Source organism: Eulemur rufifrons, chromosome 17 (genome assembly GCF_041146395.1).
Source record: "Eulemur rufifrons isolate Redbay chromosome 17, OSU_ERuf_1, whole genome shotgun sequence".
NCBI classification, from domain to species: domain Eukaryota; kingdom Metazoa; phylum Chordata; class Mammalia; order Primates; family Lemuridae; genus Eulemur; species Eulemur rufifrons.
Genome location: NC_090999.1, coordinates 43,848,451 through 43,867,723, shown reverse-complemented (window position 1 = coordinate 43,867,723; position 19,273 = coordinate 43,848,451). Strand labels below are relative to the sequence as shown.

Here is a 19,273-nt window from a genome sequence, read left to right as displayed (position 1 = left end):
CAAAAACCATTCTACACATTTGCTCTGTGAGTTAGCACCCTGTTTTAAGGTCCCCAAATAGTTAAAATTATATGCATTAAATCTTCTTTTAATAAAATCAGTGATAAAACTTTCTATTACACCATTTCACTGTAGTGGCTAGAAGTTGAATTTCCTCAAAGACTACAGAATTAGCTTTCTCCATGAATGAATGTAAAGTTAGCTATGTCTACTTAAGAGCAATTTTACATTTCAAAGTAAACAAAATGTTCAAAGTAAATTACACACTAATACTACAATGACATTTAAGAGTGCTCCTCTAGTCTATAGTTTCAAGCTCCTCAGATGAAAAGAGTTATTTTAAATGCACAGTAACATTTACCAGGGTAGAGGGTAGACCAAGGAGGTGTAGCCTGATATCAAAACAAAATTCAGGGAACCCCCTGTGTTTAGCTGACTCCTGTTTCCTATGTCATCGCTGGCAGGGTCATAAAACTTGTGGCATGCCTCAGTCTTCCAAATTATAAAATGGAATATTTGGTACAACTGAATTTCTATTTTTAGAAAAGTTATTTTGAAGTCTCCTCAATGTGGACCAGATGATAAAAATAAATGACAGAAAGAAAGGGCTTAATGTGAAATGATCTATCTACTAACAAAGAAAACAACAAGGAAACAGCACAACCAAAAACAGAGGTAAAAGCAAAGCTGAAGGTTAATGCTCCTGGGTCTCAAACATAGAGCTGTGGCTTCGCTGTGCATTTCCAGAAGGCCAGGGAGAGGAGGGTTACATAGAAAAATGAGTGAGTGCATTCAACTAAAATATTCCACACAGATGGTGAGGGCTGAATGCTAGGGTGGGGGTGGAGATGGGAAAAAATATTAGAGCAATGGGTAAATACTATTTGCACCTCAAATACGAAAAACGTCACATCTGGCAAGAAGGTTAAGAGCTCTCTAACTTTTTATAAGTGAGCTCCTCGTTAATATAAAATCAGTGTACGTTTTTAGAGCAAGGACTGATTAGAAAAGTATTCACTCCAGAATGTCATGCTTTTATTAATTTGTTAATTAAGGAAATAATTTCTTTTGTATGCTGCATCTACAGAATTCAAGAGAAATAATTAACACGCAGAACTAACACAGTTCACTTCCTGCAGTGTCTTTCTGAAGGTGGTCTGGTATGAGATTATTGGAACTGTACAGATTTCACTAAAACGTCATTTTATATTTGTGCCATGAGTTAGAAAAAGAGATATTTATATTTTTCTACCAGATTTATATCTTACTGTTTATTATTTTAAGTGTGCCAGCACAGACTAACTCACAGCTTCTGCATCTTTGACTAACAGATTTAAAATAAAAATTTGCTGACACTTCCTGCATCACAGATGTCTAACTTCTGCGCCACAAATTAGATGTGGACATTTTCATGTAGCGACTTCACATCAGAAGGCAGTCAGATGAGTTAATGGGTTAAAAAAAAAAAAAAAAAAAAAACCAGCAAGGCAAACACAGAGCTCAACTAGGTAAACACATTGCATGCAGTGGCTGGAGACTCTGCAGAGAGGATTCTAAATGTACTACAGTTCATTAATATTCTGTTGCACAGATAAAACATGGATCACATCTAATGAATGCCACAAATAACCCTTCTCTTGCACTCTAATCCATTGTGATGTCTTCTATTATTCAATTCAGACAGAGGCCTTTCTTTAGAAAAAGGCAACATGGGGATAAACAAACAGTGAGAGAGGAGGAGAAAAAGACAGATACACCATGGCCTACTGATACATTCTTTCACAATGAGCTGTTAAGATGTTTCCAGAACTGAGGTTCAGTAACTTTAAATATGCAGCAAGGCTTTTCCTGACTTGCAATGCAAAATGCTGGTCTGGGTGTCCACCTTGGCTGCAACCAAATGCCATGCATTTAAGACATGTTCCTCCACCTCACACTGCAGTGCTCTGAGGCTGTCAGTACAAACAAATGCTAAATAGCTATTGGTTGCCGGAAAGCCAGTGCCATGCAGAAAGCATTAAAATATTAAAGGCAGACAATACTTACTCCAAGGTCAGCCCCGGAATCTGTAGCCGTTCCCGCTGGGCTTTCATGGTTGTTATATGTTACCACACTCTATTGTAACCATGACACACACTCCCTGCCAGCGTCCCGGTGATGACAGAGAACCACACGACCCTCTCTGAAGGACTGGACTAACAGTCTCTCGAGGGGGAGGGGGATCCTGCAAGTTTGGGTCCTTCCGCCTCCCCTCCAGCCGTAATCAAGAGATGTCAGCCGCTTTCCTCAGGTTCACGCGGTGCACACTGCACTGATTTCGTTAAGGGAATGAGGCTTGCAGCTCTGCATATCAAGTAATTGGTTTCTGATTTTTTTTTTTTTTTTTGAAAGAAAGTCGCTCCACTCACAGACCCACTTTTCACCTCAGTGAAATGAAAAGTCCTTTTCACCATGCAAACTGGGAAAAAAAAAAATAAAGCAACAGTGTCATACTTGGAAAAGAGTTTATCTTAGCACACGTCAACTATTCCCCACCTCTCTGTGATGCTCTTGAATGGAATCCGGCCACCCTGGGCGGCTCTGCTCACTCTTCGCTTGGTGGAGTTAACTAAATCGCTCATAGTCCCCAAGAAAGAGATGAGGAACGGTGGCACAGGAAAATAATTACATTTTTTCTATATATGGCAATCATCAGAAAGAGGAATAAACTAACCGATTAATTTGGGGGAGTCGGACTTTGTTTTGAGGCAGACTTGGGAAAACAGGCAAAACCCTGTGATGGAAAACTACCAACTGGAAACGTGAGAGGAGCTTGTATTTTTAATTTTCAAAAAGCACGTTTTTAAGAACATCTCAGTACTCCATACTTTACAAAAAGCAATCTAGTATCAACAAGGAAGGAGAGAGAGAGCATATATTTGGAAAGCCTGAGAGTTTCATCCTGCATTTATTCAAAGAATACAATTTTTCACAGTATTCCTAACTTGGAACTAAGTGTACTTCCATTGTCGTGTATGAAGAATGTATCTGACTCACTTCCTCTAATGCATTTTAAAATGTTTTAAAATTTGGCAACCACTAGTTTGTTTAGAAGAAATACTGGAACAAATTAGAATTTTATCAAGAACTCTAATTTTCAAGAACTACAAGGTGTCAGGCACACACACACACACACATTATGGTTTAACAGCAAGTGTGTTCCAGTAGTTACATTTCAAAGGCTATGAAGTCAAACTCTCTCTCTTCACAGATGAAGAAATTGATGGTGGCAGTGCTAGGACTCGATCCTGGTGTGTTCACTCTTATCTCAGAAGCCTTCCTAGGCAGGGATGTTCTATGCAGTTGTTCAGGTAGTGCACTGCACAAGGGTGCTGGGCAAGGAGAGGAGGAGCGGCTGACATCCAGCCTGAACCTGGCTCTGAGCTGCTTCTACCCTGTTTTTCCCATTTTCACAATGTCTGTGCCCCTTTTCACTTGTTTCTAGCTCTATGAAGGTACTTAAAGGCTAGGGGAGGTTTAATATGATATTCCCAGAACCTTTTTCTACTAAACCCTTACCTGCCAACTTGTTCTAGTGGCTTTTTTTTTTTGTTGTTGTTGTTGTTGAGACAGTCTCTCACTCTGTTGCCCTGGCTAGAGTGCCGCAGCATCGGCTTAGCTCACAGCAACCTCAAACACCTGGGCTCAAGCAATCCTCCTGCCTCAGCCTCCCAAATAGCTGGGACTACAGGCATGTGCCAGCCACCATGCCCGGCTAATTTTTTCTATATATTTTTTAGTTGTCCAGCTAATTTTCTTTCTATTTTTAGTAGAGACGGGGTCTCGCTCTTGCTCAGGCTGGTCTCGAACTCCTGAGCTCAAACGATCCACCTACCTCGGCCTCCCAGAGTGCTAGGATTACAGGCGTGAGCCACGGCGCCCGGCCTGTGGCATTGTTAATGTTAACTAGGTACCAGCTTTTCCTTCAGTGTGGGCTCACAGAACTAACCAGCAGCTCCCCTACCTTTTAGGGGCAACAAATCCATACAGGAAATCAGGAAATAAGGTCACCAGATGGTCATTGCCTCTATAGGAGGCAGACAAAAATGTAAAAAAAAAAACAAAAAACAAAAACCCTTATAACTGGATATAAAAAAGCATCACAACAGGAAATAATAAAGACACAATGAAACCCTTCCCATTCTACTTAGGAAAGTTAGGGAAAGTTTGAAAGTATGGGTGTCATAAACCAGGTTATGATAAAAAAAAAAAAAAAAGGAAAATAAAAGAATTAGTTACCACCTTACTACTATACGTGCACATAAACGTTGATCAGTTAATATCAATTTGATGGTGAGTACACGTGGTGTTTGTTTTTCCATTCTTGTGATACTTCACTTAGTAGAATGGGCTCCAGCTCTATCCAGGATAGTACAAGAGGTGCTAGATCACCGTGGTTTTTTGTGGCTGAGCAGTATTCCATGTTCTTATAAATTTCAGTTCCAATTGCCAATGGACCACAAAACATTTTCACTGAGTTTCCTCTTAATACCCCTAACTGAACATATCCAAAAGCAAACCCACCATCCTGCCCTCTCCACTCTCCCAAATAAACCTCCTTCCACTGTAAAATATCCGACTCTCACCATTCTTTCCACCTAAACCACCCTGATCCAAGATACCTTGTGCCTTGGCTAGATTATTACAATTTCCTCCTCACTGGTCTCTATACTTTCTCCCTGGTACCCACTTAACTTTGTTGGCCACATGAATTCCAGAGTAATCTTTTCCAGAACATGGCACTCTTCTGTTCAAAACCCTCCAACAAGTTCCCTCTTGCTGAGTAAAAGCCAAAAACCTAGCACGCTTGGTCCGGAAAGAGATAATCAAGCATCAACAGGAAGGATAATGGTAATGTAATAAAACATACCAAACATTTAAGGTCATGAGCTCAAGGAGGGAGCGAGGGAAGGAGGGAGCAACGGAAGGAGAGAGAAAGGTAGGTAATGTCATCTTGGGAGGATGCTAGAGAACCATCCCAGTAATCTTGAAAACTGACAAAAGGAAAGAATCAACCATATATTATGCTTTCCCTATGAATTATACCTCATAGATGTGGAAATGATTCTCTTTATGGAGGTATTACAATTGGTAAATAAAGAAAGAATGACTGGTGTAGAATATCACCATTTTTCAAACTCTCATAAATCAATGGATCTAGACCACGATCATCAATGACTGCGGACATCACAGACAGAGAGACGCCAGGCACTATGTGCCTCTTGAAACAACTCACGTGAAGCAGTCTTCCCAAAAAGGCCACATCACTCCTGGATACAACCAAGCCTCTACATCAAAATATCAATCTATAGGAAATACAGGGACAAAGAAACATGCTAAACAATATCAGAAAGATGTGATTAGCAAAAGCTAGACGTGAAAGACACAACAAATGACCTGGTATTTTACAAATTTTCAGGGGGCAGGAAAAGAGATAGAAAGGGAATCTAAAGACTACAAAAGGCTTAAGAGACATCGCAACTAACTGTAATATATGAATGTTTTGTGTGTCCTGATATCAACTAAACTGTAAACAAACACAAACACACAATTGCACATTTAGAAGATAATCACCGTGGGCTAATTACACACACTACCACGACTTCAGCCTATATATTGAATGCATGTATAAATATGTGTGTATATATGCAAAAAGTCTGGATATTTGATAAAATTAATCAATTATTTTTAAATGTTGATCATGATCACCTTTAATTCCCTATCTTTTAGAATATGTAAAAAAATATTCACAGATGAAATAACATGTGTAGAGTTTGCTACAAAATAATCTGGGGAGGGGTAATAAGAGGTTTATAGATAAAATAAAGCTGGCTATGGGTTACTATTTATTAAACCTGGGTGGAAGGTAGGTAAGGGGTTCATTATGCTATACTCTCTACTTTGGTATATGTTTGAAATCTTGTCTAATAAAAAATTGAAGAAGAGGCTCACCAAGCCTCCAAAGTTCCACATGATGTGCACACACCCACACCTCCCCCTCACTATTCTTCACATGCACTCAGCACACTCCTACCCCACGGCTTTTGCTCCTACTGTTCCCACTGCCTGAAACTTCCCCTGAGGTGTCAAAACGTCCTGCTCCTCAAATTCCTTTACATCTTGCCCGACCACCCTATCTGGAAATCCAAGACGCCTACACCTAGTATATCCTTCTCTTCATCTCGATGTATTTATCTCCTTGGCATTTATTATCCCCTGACATACGTCATATTCATTTATTGTCTGTCTTCCCCTCCAAGAGTGTAGGCTCCATGAAGGCAAGTGTGTTGTGTGGTGCTGACACCTGTGTATCTCCAGTGCCAAGAACAGCCCACGCAAGTATTCAATAAGTATGTGCTGAAAAGGAATGAATGGCCCTCCCTATATTGCAGAAACCACCAATTAAAGAGATTCATCCTCCTTTTTCTTATAACTCTCCACAGTGTTAGATAAATAGACAGTGTCAGAGCAATGGCCTCAGAGAGTGGCCTCCAAGAAAGTGGAGAATTGAGACATGTTCAGATACCACATGAAGGCCCATAAAGGACCCCACTGGCTGGCACATACCATGGACCTGCTGTACACACGCGTGTGCAGAGAGGAGCCTAAGGTTATAATACAGCAGTGTGATACATTTTGGGTAACGGGTGGGTTTAAACTACAGTTTAAACTTTGGTATGTGAGATATCACTTATCCCCAGTGAGAATGGCCTTTATCAAAAAGTCCCAAAACAATAAATGCAGAGAGATAGGAACACTCATCCATTGCTGGTGGGACTGCGAACTAGTACAACCTCTGTGGAAAGCAATATGGAGATGCCTAAAAGAGATACAAGTATAACTACCATTTGATCCAGCAATCCCATTACTGGGCATCTACCCAAAAGAACAAAAAACATTCTATAAAAAAAGACATCTGCACTAGAATGTTTATAGCAGCACAATTCACAATTGCAAAGATGTGGAAACAACCCAAGTGCCCATCAATACGTGAGTGGATTAATAAAATGTGGTATATGTATACCATGGAGTTCTCTCAGTCACAAAAAACAATGGTGATCTAGCACCTCTTGTATTGTCCTGGATAGAGCTGGAGCCCATTCTTCTAGGGAAGTATCCCAAGAATGGAAAAACAAGCACCACACGTACTCACCATCAAATTGGTATTAACTGATCAACACTTAAGTGCACATATAGTAATAACATTCATCGGGTGTGTGGGAAGGGGGAGGAGGGGATGGGTATATTCACACCAAATGGGTGCGGTGTGCACCGTCTGGGGGATGGACATGCTTGAAGCTCTGACTTGGTTGGGCAAGGGCAATATACATACCCTAAACATTTGTACCCCTGTAATATGCTGAAATAAAAAAAAAAATTAAAAAAATAAAACTTTAGTATGGTACACTTATACTTTGGTATGACTAAGAAGACACATATCAAGGCTGAAATTAAGGAGCCTCCTGTTTTTATAGGACAGGGACACCCCTGCTATATTAATGGTGACAATATGGGTTTAGGATTTGTCCTCCCTGAGGCTAGGTCCTTCCACATATTCTCCAGAGTAGTGGTTCTCAATTAGGTTTTGCAACATCTGGAGGCATTTCGGGTTTTACAAATTACAGTAGGGGACTGGGTTGCTGCTACTGGCATCTAGAGGGTAGAGGCCAGGGATGCTGCTAAACATCCTGCAATACGCAAGACATCCCCCCACAACAAAAAATTACCCAGCCCCAAATCAGTGGTGATGTTCTAGAAACTCTGCTCTAGAGACAAGGATCAATTTCCACAGAACCCTCAGTATCACTGACCAGCTTTAAACATTTTGATCATGACTTCATTGCACTCAAATGGGGAAGGGGAGCACTTAATTGTTTCACTTCCCCGTCCACATTTCTTGTCCAGCAATATTATCAACCTGAGTATGTGCATATCCTTTTGTCCTGTTTTCAGGGGGAATGGCTTTTTATAGCCAGAGCCTCAGAAGTCTGTCTAAGTCACAGAAACCTAATTTCCAGGGTCTTCATGACATACACGAACAGCAACCTAGATACAGAATCGTGCAAAGCAATATGACCCAAACTACACAATAAATAAGTTCCACACTGCTGAGGCCACAGTTGAAGAGGCTGGCTCAAGAGTAAGCCAAGTACATGTATCTCAGGCACATGGACAGATGAGATTTAAACATAAGGGTTTTAACTTTTCAGATGAAGTTCAAGGGACTGAGATCCCCAATCTAGTATTTTCTCACTTTGTCTCTCTCTAGATTCAAGGCTTCCAGAAGGAATATACAAAACCCTGAGGCCGGGCGCGGTGGCTCACGCCTGTAATCCTAGCACTCTGAGAGGCCGAGGCGGGTGGATCGCTCGAGGTCAGGAGTTCGAGACCAGCCTGAGCAAGAGCGAGACCCCGTCTCTACCAAAAATAGAAAGAAATTATATGGACAACTAAAAATAAATATATATATATATATATATATATATATATATATATAGAAAAATTAGCCGGGCATGGTGGCGCATGCCTGTAGTCCCAGCTACTCGGGAGGCTGAGGCAGGAGGATCGCTTGAGCCCAGGAGTTTGAGGTTGCTGTGAGCTAGGCTGACGCCACGGCACTCACTCTAGCCTGGGCAACAAAGTGAGACTCTGTCTCAAAAAAAAAAAAACAAAAAAAAACAAAACCCTGGGATAAGCACTCTTCCTGAATGTTCAATTATCTATATATTCTTAAAAGGTATGCAAGGTTGAGGAAAACTTTCAAAAAAGGTAGAACGTGTGTGCTTTTTTTCACCACTCACGTAATCCAGTAAAGGATAGATGAAGGTATTAACATTGTCATTCTCTCAATAGCTGATATCATTCATTTAATAAACTTTTATTCAGCAGTCTCTGTTCTAGCCACAAGAGATACAGCAGTCGATGAGACAGAAAAGCACCTCTGTGGAGTCTCCATTTCTCAGGAAAAATAAATAAGGACACAAATAAGATCATTTCTGGTAACGACACGGATTACCATCACAGGATGATGGTCAGTCAGTCGGGGAACAGACGGTGTCTTTAGATCAGGGCAGGGAGGACTAGATGATGCACACGCTTTATTTAGAAGATGAAAATTGTCAGCTCATGGAGGAGTCAGGGAAGAAGAGCTGCAGACAGAGGGAGCAGCTGTTGCACAGCCTCTGAGGCTGGAACAAGGCTGGCAAGTGGACATAAAAAAGGCCACATGTGTGAAGTGTCATAACCGAACAAGTACCTACTGGGCATTTATACCATGCATGGCATTATGGGGGATGCCAAGAGAAGCCACACGTAAGTTTGGCTCTTCAGGATTTTATCATCTGGGAAACAGGAGGAGAGACAGAATAAAGGTTAAAGGGAGAATCAGATTTATGTTCTACGCACTGAGGCGGCAAGAAACTGGTTGGATTTTGGTGGTATCTTTTAATAACTGGAGTTTGTTTTTCAAACAGGTCTTTATAAGAAGCTGGTTAATGACTTCTAAGGACTCTTCAGCACGTCAAAGAGCAGGAAATATGAGGCTGCCTATATGTGTTCATTCATTGAAGGATGTATATTAAGTGCTCCCTGTGGGCAAGACACTGGAGAAATGAAATGTCTGAGACCTGACTCTGCCCGACAGAGGCATGATGAGAAAAGGTCAGGGTAGAAGCATCCTCCACTCCTTCTCCCTGCCCTCTCTCTCACCCTCCTCTCCTGCTCCTCTTCCTTCCCCACACAACACGAGTCCCTTTCTCTCCAGTCAGAGTACACCTCTTCTCAAGGAACTACTGGCGGATACGCTCCATCTGAACAATGAAATAAACCATTTAAGAGAAAGGCACACGATCAAGGGAAGGGTGGTACATGGAGAGAGCCAAAAGGAACTTATTTCCTCAGTATCTTGTCTCCAGCCTGACTTGAGTTACATCCCCAAAGTAATCGCTGTGCTTAGGGGATGGATCACGCCGCCTGGATTAGTCTGAAGCTTGTACACAGAGTAAGTTTTGCTCAAAGCCAGTGGAATGGGAGGGGTGGAGTGGTGTCCCCAAAGCAAAAGGGGAGCACAGCTGCTGTAAGAACAGAGAGAAGGTGCTATGCTTTTGAGTTCAGGGAGCACCTTGTGGGAGTTTGGTCAACATAATTCATAGCTGCTAAAGCTCCTGGTCTTTAGCTGGTGGGAAAAAAAGAATTTAACTGTTGGTCTGGTAAGCAGCATAAATTTTCACTCCAGAGTAAAAACTACAACCAAGGAGCAGTGTCTTACCACCAATTTGGAACTTGGGGTAGAAAGGCAGCCACACGCATTCACACTGGGAAGTGTCACAATCCACTGAATATGGATGGCATTGGGTCCCGGAGACTGTATCACATGGAGAAGATTATTGACATTTTTAATCACTCCTTCATTTTCAAGTACTACTCTGCACATTGCTTCATATTTGTTTTTCATTTTCTTTCTATTTACAAAGCTTTGTTTCACATTGATCATGGGGGAGATGTTGTAAGGAAGAAAAATCACTAAATCTTAAAGATAGAAACTGTTCACCTCTCCCATTTTTAAAATACTAGTGCAGTAGATAACAAATGCATGTAAATTAGATGTTTCAGTAAAAGTGGATATAGTAAAATTTAGAGATACAGCAAAGAATCACTGATATCTCTGGCAGCTATTGTTTTCTTTTTAAAATTATTTTTTATTCTTATCCAAATAATGTATAATTATATGAAATTGCAGAAGTTAAATAGTGCATCCAGGTTTATGAACACCTGCATGGTCCTGCCTCACCCTCCCCACCACCCAGTCCTGCTTCCCTCTGAGATCTCCCCTTTAATGATGTGCTCCACATTTCACGATAATGCCTTTAGGTTGCTCTTGTTTATTTTTACAGTGTATATTGACTTCTCATTATGATACATGAAGATTTAACTCCTAAGTTGGGCATGGTGGCTCATTCCTATAATCCTAGCAACTCTGGAATCCAAGGCAGGAGGCTTCCTTGGGGCCAAGAGTTCGAGACCAGCCTAGGAAAGATTCTGTCTTAAAAAAAAAAAAAAAAAGAAAAGAAAAGAAAAAGAAAGATAGATTAGCCAGCATGGTGGCATGCATCTGTAGTCTCAGTTATTCAGGAGGCTGAGGCACGAAAATCACAGGAGCCCAGGAATTCAAGGCTACAACGAGCTATGATTGTGCCACTGCCCTCCAGTCTGGGTGACAGAGCAAGACCCCAACTCTTTAAAAAAAAAAAAAAAAAAGATTTTATACTACCTCATGATATACTACTTTATTTTTCCATTCCCCAACTTTCCCATATAGTTGTAACACTGTTACAGTGTTATTTTTTATTAAATCAATATTCTGTGTTTATATTATTCTAGTTATGTATATGTCAGTTTCTTATTGCTACTATAACAAATTATCATAAACTTCATGTCTGAAAACACTAAAAACATATCATCTTACAGTTCTGTGGGTCAGAAGTATGAAATGGGTCTTATGGGGCTAAAATCAAAGGCAACATTCCTCCGGAGGCTCTAGGGAAGAATCTGTTCCTCCCTTTTGCAGCTCCTAGAGGCTGCCCTTACTCCTTGGCTCCTGGCCACATCCCTCCGGAAGCCTCTGCTTCCATTTTTTATCTCCACTCTGACTCTGACTCTCTCATACCCCTCTTTTCCCTTACGAGACTTTTATGATTACAGTGGGTCCACCCAGATAATACTGTGTATTCTCCTCATTTCAAGACCTTAATCACATCAGCAAAGCCCCTTTTGCCATGTAAAATAATATATTCACAGGTTCTGGAGATTGCAGCATCTTCAGAGGGACCACTGTTCTGCCCCCATAATATGTATGTGTGTGTGTGTGTGTGTGTGTGTGTATGCACGTGTGTATGTGTGTGTGTGTGTGTATAGACAGCATTGTTCATGGATGAGCCAATAATTATGTTCCCTCTCCTTTATAACTGTGTTTTTGCTACAGTTAATATTTGGGGTGTTTTTCCTCTTCTTAGATCTTATGTAGCTATCATGAATCCTTTCTGTACTCTCCAACAGAACTATTACACCCCTGTTGGTCCTCTCCACATCATCACACACCAGAGCCCCCCTCTGAGCCCTGCATCTTTCTGTTCCAAGCTGGACCGTGTGCTGTCTAGTCTGCTGCATGGCAGAAGTTTTCTTGGGATTTCCCTTTGTCATCGTAACTCCATGCACAAACTTCGTGCTAATCCAAGCAGCATAATCCATCCCCTGATCACAGCGATCACTCTGGGGATGTGCGTGCCACTCAAGTCAGGCTGGAGATAAGATACAGAGCAAAGAGATTCTCTTCCTGCTACATTTGAAGTTGGAAGGTTGAATATCTTTGGTTGCCTTGTGACCACCAGAATGACATCTATAACATCTAAAAGGGCAGAACCAACACATATGAGAGCAGAGTTGGGTGCTAATAAATTTGTTTAAGCCATGGATCAAGCCATGCCAGAAGCTGAACACCTAAACTTTCCAGTTACATTATCCAACAAGTCCTTTCTCTCAGGACAAGATGGGTTGGCTATTCTGTAACTGTGACACAAAGATTACCAAGTGATACAATCAGGAAGTTTTGTGAGTTGTACAAATAATGTCTTCAACTTAACTCTCTCCTTCCCATAAGAAAATAACTCAACAAAGCTACAGAATCTTAAGACCTAATTTTAAAATGCACTGCAATAGCACAGCACTATTATTGAAATAACCAAAAACTGAAAATTACCCAAGTGTCCACCACAGGAAAATGGCTACATACATCATGACACATTTGCATGATGGAACGTTACACAGCAGTGAGACTCACGTGACCCACAGCTATGTGCAGTAATGTAAATGAATCTTACAGACATAATGTTGAGTAAACAAAAAAAGGGTAACTATCCTGTGGGAATGTAAAATGGTGTAGCCAATGCGGAAAACAGCATGGCGATTCCTCACAAGCTTAAACAGAGAATTACCGTATGATCCGGTATATACCCAAAGAAACGAAGAGAGGGACTCAGACAGATATTTATATGCCCATTTTCATTGCAGCATTATTCACAATAGCCAAAAGTGGAAGCAAACCAGGTATACATTGACAGATAAACAGATAAGCAAAATGCAGTATTATCGATACAAGAAAATATTATTCAGACTTTAAAAGGAAGGAAATTCTGACACGTTCTACAACCATGAAGAAATTATGCTAAATGAAATAAGCCACACACAAATTGACAAACATCGTATGATTTCACCTATATGAGATACCTAGGGTAGTCCGATTCATAGAGACAGAAAGCAGAATGGTCACTGTCAGAGGCCAGGGAAAGGGCAAATGGGAAGTCAGTGTTTAACGGGAACAGAGTTTCAACTGGGGAAGATGAAAGTTTTAAAGATGGACGGTGGTGATGGCTGCACAACAGTGTGAATGTACTTAACACTACAGAACTGTATACTTAAAAATGGTTAAAATGGAAGTTTTATATTACATATATTTTTCCACAACTTAATAAAAAGGAAAAATAAACTGTATCCTTATGATCCTACTTTTATGAAGTTCAAATCTGAGACACAGGCAACCTATGCTATCAGAAGTCAGCACAGTGGTTAAGGTGGTAGGGTATGGGGTGGGGAGAGGTAGAGACAGGGTATACAAACGGGCTTCTGAGGGAGGAATAATGTCTGTTTATTGACCTACATGCTGGTTACACGGACATGCCCAGTCTGTGAAAATTTCCCAAGCTTGTGAATTCAGGGATTCCTCAAAATCTCAAGCTGCATCACTCATAAAAGCAAAGAAGCTATTTTAGAGGTTTTACAGCTTTCAAACGCTTCTCAAATATATTCCTTCTTTAAAAAGTTGTTTATACTCAGCATCATTTCACCCAGGATTTGGGACAATTGAGGCAATACGTAAGAACACACACATACAATACTCAATAACTATTTGTGAAATCAACAAACGAAGCAAGTAGAAAAGTAAATTAAATCAGAACCAGGGCAAATAGAATTAAAAGAAAAATTTGTGGGAAAAAATAGAATCTAGGTATAGAGGAAATACAGAATCTTAAAGTAAAGGGGTGAATTTTACAGAGCTATCTGTGACCAAAATAATTACCTGCACAACATCAGCTAGTAAGTGACTGAGCTAGAACTTTATATCAGCTCTGACTCCAACTACTGTATTCTTTCTACCACAGCAAATGACCCTTTTCCAGATCTTAGTATGGATGAGTTGTTTCACAAAATGATTCCAGTAGCATTTTTCCAGGTAATGTATTAATTTTTTTTTTTTTATCTATTTGCTATTTTTTTACATTCAGAGTTCTTCAACAAGTACCCCCCTCCCCAGCTTATCTTTTGGCATATGTATCATTTTATTTATAGATGATGTTTTCAACAATGCTATTAGAAATAAATTTTTGGTGCGAATTAAGTGCCCCAGGAGGACAGAAGTTACATGCCCCTTATAGTCAGCATTTTATACTAAGTGCTTAACACCGGGCTCACACACAGTAGGCGCTCAGTGAATACATGACAAAGCAAAGAGTTAATTAACTGTTAACAAAGAGTACTAAAAGTATAGTCACAAGGGACGAAGGTGTCAAATTCAACTGGAAGGTCATTTTGAGAGGGCTTGGTGACCACTCTTGACTAGAGAAATCAGAATCACTCTGGGCTATTTCGAGAAGTTCAGCTCGCCATGTTTTACTCAGCTCTGTCCAAGCCAGAGGACACAGATCGCGTTTTAAAGCCCAGTGACATGATTTGTACCAAGAGCAGTTATGTGGCTCACAAAGTGCTGCGAGGGAAAGCTGTGCGCTGCCTGGAAGGGGAGCAGCTCAGGGGCTTTGCTCTGCCCTCTCAGGCCCGGAGGAAGGAAAGAAGTATAAAACCACTTAGTCTGGTAGCTCTGTGAACTACTCAAGAAAAATCTGGTGATCCTACACGGAGAGTTTCTGGACGAACAGCAGCAACGCCTTACCTCTTCCCACATAACCTAAAACTCGGAATCAGACTGTACATGTATCTTACCATCCTCGTACTCCAAGAGAACTCAGTCATTGGTTCTCTAACAGGTAACACAACTCAGAACATGACATGCACTCGTTCTCCTTTTCTGTCTGCTCAGCCAGCTGGGGATCTCAGCCCCCTGGCCTGTTGAAATGTAAGCCTCATAAGCCCCCAGCCCCCTTTGTCACCCAACCCTTCTATCTATGTGCAGTATTCCGGACGATGGGACCTGTCACACGTGGTTTGTGCATAAGAGGGACAGTCAAGTTTATGTAGGAACTCTGTTATCTACTCTATTTTCTTTCATATTTTGCAGAGAGAAATTAGATTTAAAAAAAAAAAAAAAAAAGTCTCCAGGCCACATGAGATCATTAAACAAGTCTTTAATGTATCTTTAACCAATTTCAGTCCCCGGGCTGCCTCCTCACATCATAAGCTACTGGCTCTAAAGAAGGGAGATTCTTGAGACCCAACATTAAGAATTGAAATGTAGCCCTGATCTCAAATCTAAATTAAAATTCAGCCTCTTTCTGTCGGGTCCAGGATATGCTGCCTAGACGGGCTTTGCTAACATGTACAAGATGTGAGGGTTGTTCTGTCTCCTGCCATAGCAAGTGCTTTGCAGGCTGGGTGAGGATTGTGGCAGCAAGAGACTGTCCTGAGGATATTTCACTATGTAACAAATCTATCATAGAAAGAAGAGGCCGCACAGAGAAGTAGCGTTGAGTAGTAAAGTGAGTGGGAGGTTAGCTTCCAATATCTCGACGGCAAAGTAGAAAGCCTAAAATACTCAAAACCTCTAAGTAATCAGAGGAGGCTGTTAACCTATTACACTGTGATTTCTATTACTGTAAAAGCACAGACTTGAAATTTGATGTGCTTTACAAGGAAAGGCAGAAGGGAGAAACGTTCATACCTTTTTCTTTGTGGGGAGATGGATAGGGTACAGGAAGAAAAAAGAAAAAAAAAAAAAAACTGTATTCCTTTATTTCAATGTTCCTTTGACAGGTCAGGATCAGGCAGCAACTCAGGTCTGGTCCAAACCCTACAGGGGCCATAAAAGTCACCCCAGAAGAAATATACTCACTTTCCAGGGTCCTACTTCTTCTATGGCAGAAACAACAATAAAGAATCCAGAGGTGAAAAGAATTAGTACATCATAAAAAATAAGAAAGAAAAATAAAATACTCTCACATTGACCGTCCCTAAGAGAATTTACTCACATACTTAAATTTATGCAGCAAGTTACTAGGAGGCTCATAAATACTGGACCCATAATCAAGCTGTGATCATTCATTTTATTTACATTTCATTAGGGGGCACTAACGTAATGATCTTCCAAAGATCTCACTGCAGCCAGTGAAAAAGGAAGTGGATGTCCTGAGGGGGGAGGGCATAAAAAGGGAACGTCATTTGTCCCAAAGGCACAGAATTATTAAGAACAATCTGTTTTAAAAGTTACTATGCGTTTTTATGCGTTCTCCACTCGTAATTGCATTCTAAATTATTTTTACTCCATGTATCACGTATGAGGTAAGACCTGAATCTATTTAACGAAAAGAATTTGGACTGAACTTTTAGCAGAACGTGGAAAACAAACTTGCGTGAAATAGAGGCTGCAACAGTAATTTCCAATACACCTAGAACATTCACCATATATATTACCACTTGTCATTTACTGTTGGCAAAATCCATGACAACCTTTCAGGCACTTCCATAGCAATTTGAATAGCTGCACAAAAGGGCAGAGCGGCAATATATTGAATAAAACATCCAATGCCCGCATCATGCCTTTGAAGGCTGTCAGCTATACATTTTGAATAACCTGAAATGAAGATCAAAAGGGAATAGAATTCATTTATTTATTTATTTTACCTGAGGCACTGAATGAAAAGAAAGTAAAATTTAGGATTTTAAAAAAAAAAAAAAGTCTAAATTTAGGCAAACATCAATACCTTGTTCCTAAGAGCCATAAAGAAGTTCAATAATTTCATCTAAGGCACAAAGCAGGACATTGAGGTATAAAATCAAGGCCCAAGCAACAGAAAGAGTTAAGGACATATAAAACCAGATATTCCTTCCTCCCACTCTTTTCCTTCTCATTCACCTTCTACCTGACCTTCCATGAACACAGTCCCTCTTGTATTCCAGTCATGAGCATAACTACAGTTCTCTCCAGTAATTTCAGGTTGAGAGTGGTTCCTTCTTCCTGTGGGGATTCCCTAGGAATTTTTCATGTTTCTCCCTCTTTTCTCAAGCACATTTTAAAGACAGGAAGAACGTGATATAACTCAAGATGGGAAGATGAGAAAAAGAGAGGCTGCGTTATTTTGAAACGATTCTACCTAACATGCAGATACTAGTTTTGTATCTGCCTTAAAAGCCATCTCTAGATAGATTTAACAGAACACAGTTAAAGAAAACTAGCTGAAGGCTAAAAATTGCTTGTCAGATAGTTTAACATAAAACCTATTTGCAAGTTTAACAGGCACCATTTAAAAACTATCACTAGGGGACTATCTGGTTCTCTATAAAAGATTATTTAGCTAATAAGGTTCTGCATATAGGGTATACCATAATTACCTAATTAATAAACTAAATATGATCCTGGTGCTCATTGCTGGGACCACACAGGAGCGAATTCTGCCAGTGCCTCCGCCTACCTCCAGCAGAGACAGCCAAGGGAGTAGCACCTGCTCCTGCACCTTCCTCGATGGCCCGAGCCGTGGTGACTTTCACCTCTGAGGAGCTATCCCCACACAAGGCAGCGGCACAGCTTCAACTACCTCTATGGGGGATTCAGGGATTAGGACACACGATGTTCAGGATTATTCTGAAGGCAAGCTTCCTCATAGCGCCTATGAGGGTGGATTTTGTGCAGCTGCTTGGGGACTTACCCATCACTTAGAACATAGCTTCCCAGGGGAAACGTGTTCATAGGTTTTAAACAACCAACCTGAATGTGAATTGCTGGAAAAGAGCTCACTTGGAAGTTGTAACTGTTTATTAAAAAGCAACGAAAAAAACGAGGCTCTCACTCAATTGGAGATTTTTACCTCCGGTGGTTTTTGTTTGGCCCTTTCAAAGTCAGAGAGATCTTGGGTCAGTTACTTAAGTCTCTGAGAATCTAAGTTTTACTCATTTGTGAAACGAGGGTCTTAACATTGTGCTTAGCAACCTAGTCAACAGATGTTCATTTCCTTCCTTCCTTCCTTGACCTTCCCCCCCCCCAATAGAAAAGTTTGAAAAGCCCAGGATATGGCAGGCAGAATTCTAAGATGACTCTAATGACCCACATCCTTGGATAATCCCCCAGCCCTGGGACTGTGGGAAGAACCTGAGATGATGATGCGATATCATTCCCACCAATTGATTAACTTTGTCTTAAGATTATGCTGGGTGGGTCTGACCTAATCAGGTAAGTCCTTTACAGGATCGTAAAGCTTTGGAGAACTATTTCTCCTGAAAGCTTCAAATAACATGGAAGCTGCCATGACTTCTACACTTGCAAGACACTTCTACACTTGCAAGCCAACAACCTGGAGAGCTTGGAAGAGGACCTGGCTAAGCACTGTCCAGATTTCTGATCTACAGAACTGTGAGATAATAAATGGGTGTTGTTTTAAGCTATTAAGTTTATGGTAATTTGTTACATAGCAATAGAAAACCAATATAAACCATAAGTATAAATTTATGTGTGTCCATAACTACAGGGAGAAGTGACATCAGAAATAACACCAAATACACATATTAGAAAGAGAGAAGGGAGAGGGAGAGAGAATTGAGATTTATTGTGCCACTCTGGCAGACGCTTTACAAATGTCACCTCTTGCAAAGAAAGTTTTATTTAGAAAGAAGTTCTAATGTCTCCTATTACTCTAATACAGAGTTCCAATTTAAAGCCAAGTTACTACCAACTTAACAAGAGTTTTAACTTCATTATCATGATTGAAATCTTTTAATACCAAAAGGGTATCATTCAAAGATGGCTTTGAAGATTTTATTTTAAAAGTACTCAGAACAACTACCAAAGGATAGGGGATTACGATCTTTCAATCAACTCTACAAACTCATTTGTTTACCATATAAGGTCATTCAGGACCAATTTACTCTACTGGTAGAAAAATAAACACATTATTTTAGAAACAGATGCAACACAATCCATGTCGCAATGCAGAAAACAATGAGCTGCACCAAAGATATTCCA

General features: G+C 40.5%; 1 protein-coding gene across 8 annotated transcripts in view; it reads right to left on the bottom strand.

Moving 5' to 3' along the window:
- The window catches only part of MAST4 (microtubule associated serine/threonine kinase family member 4), a 510,487-nt gene that overhangs the window by 192,059 nt on the left and 299,155 nt on the right, over nucleotides 1-19,273 (bottom strand). Inside the window, exon 1 of one of the 8 annotated variants that reach the window (XM_069492555.1) lies at nucleotides 2,047-2,272. The exons of the other annotated variants lie outside the window; for them this stretch is intronic. Coding sequence (XP_069348656.1) covers nucleotides 2,047-2,093 — 47 coding nt within the window. The 5' untranslated portion in view covers nucleotides 2,094-2,272. Of the gene's footprint in view, nucleotides 1-2,046; nucleotides 2,273-19,273 lie in introns of those variants that run through there. 8 annotated transcript variants of the gene reach the window in all.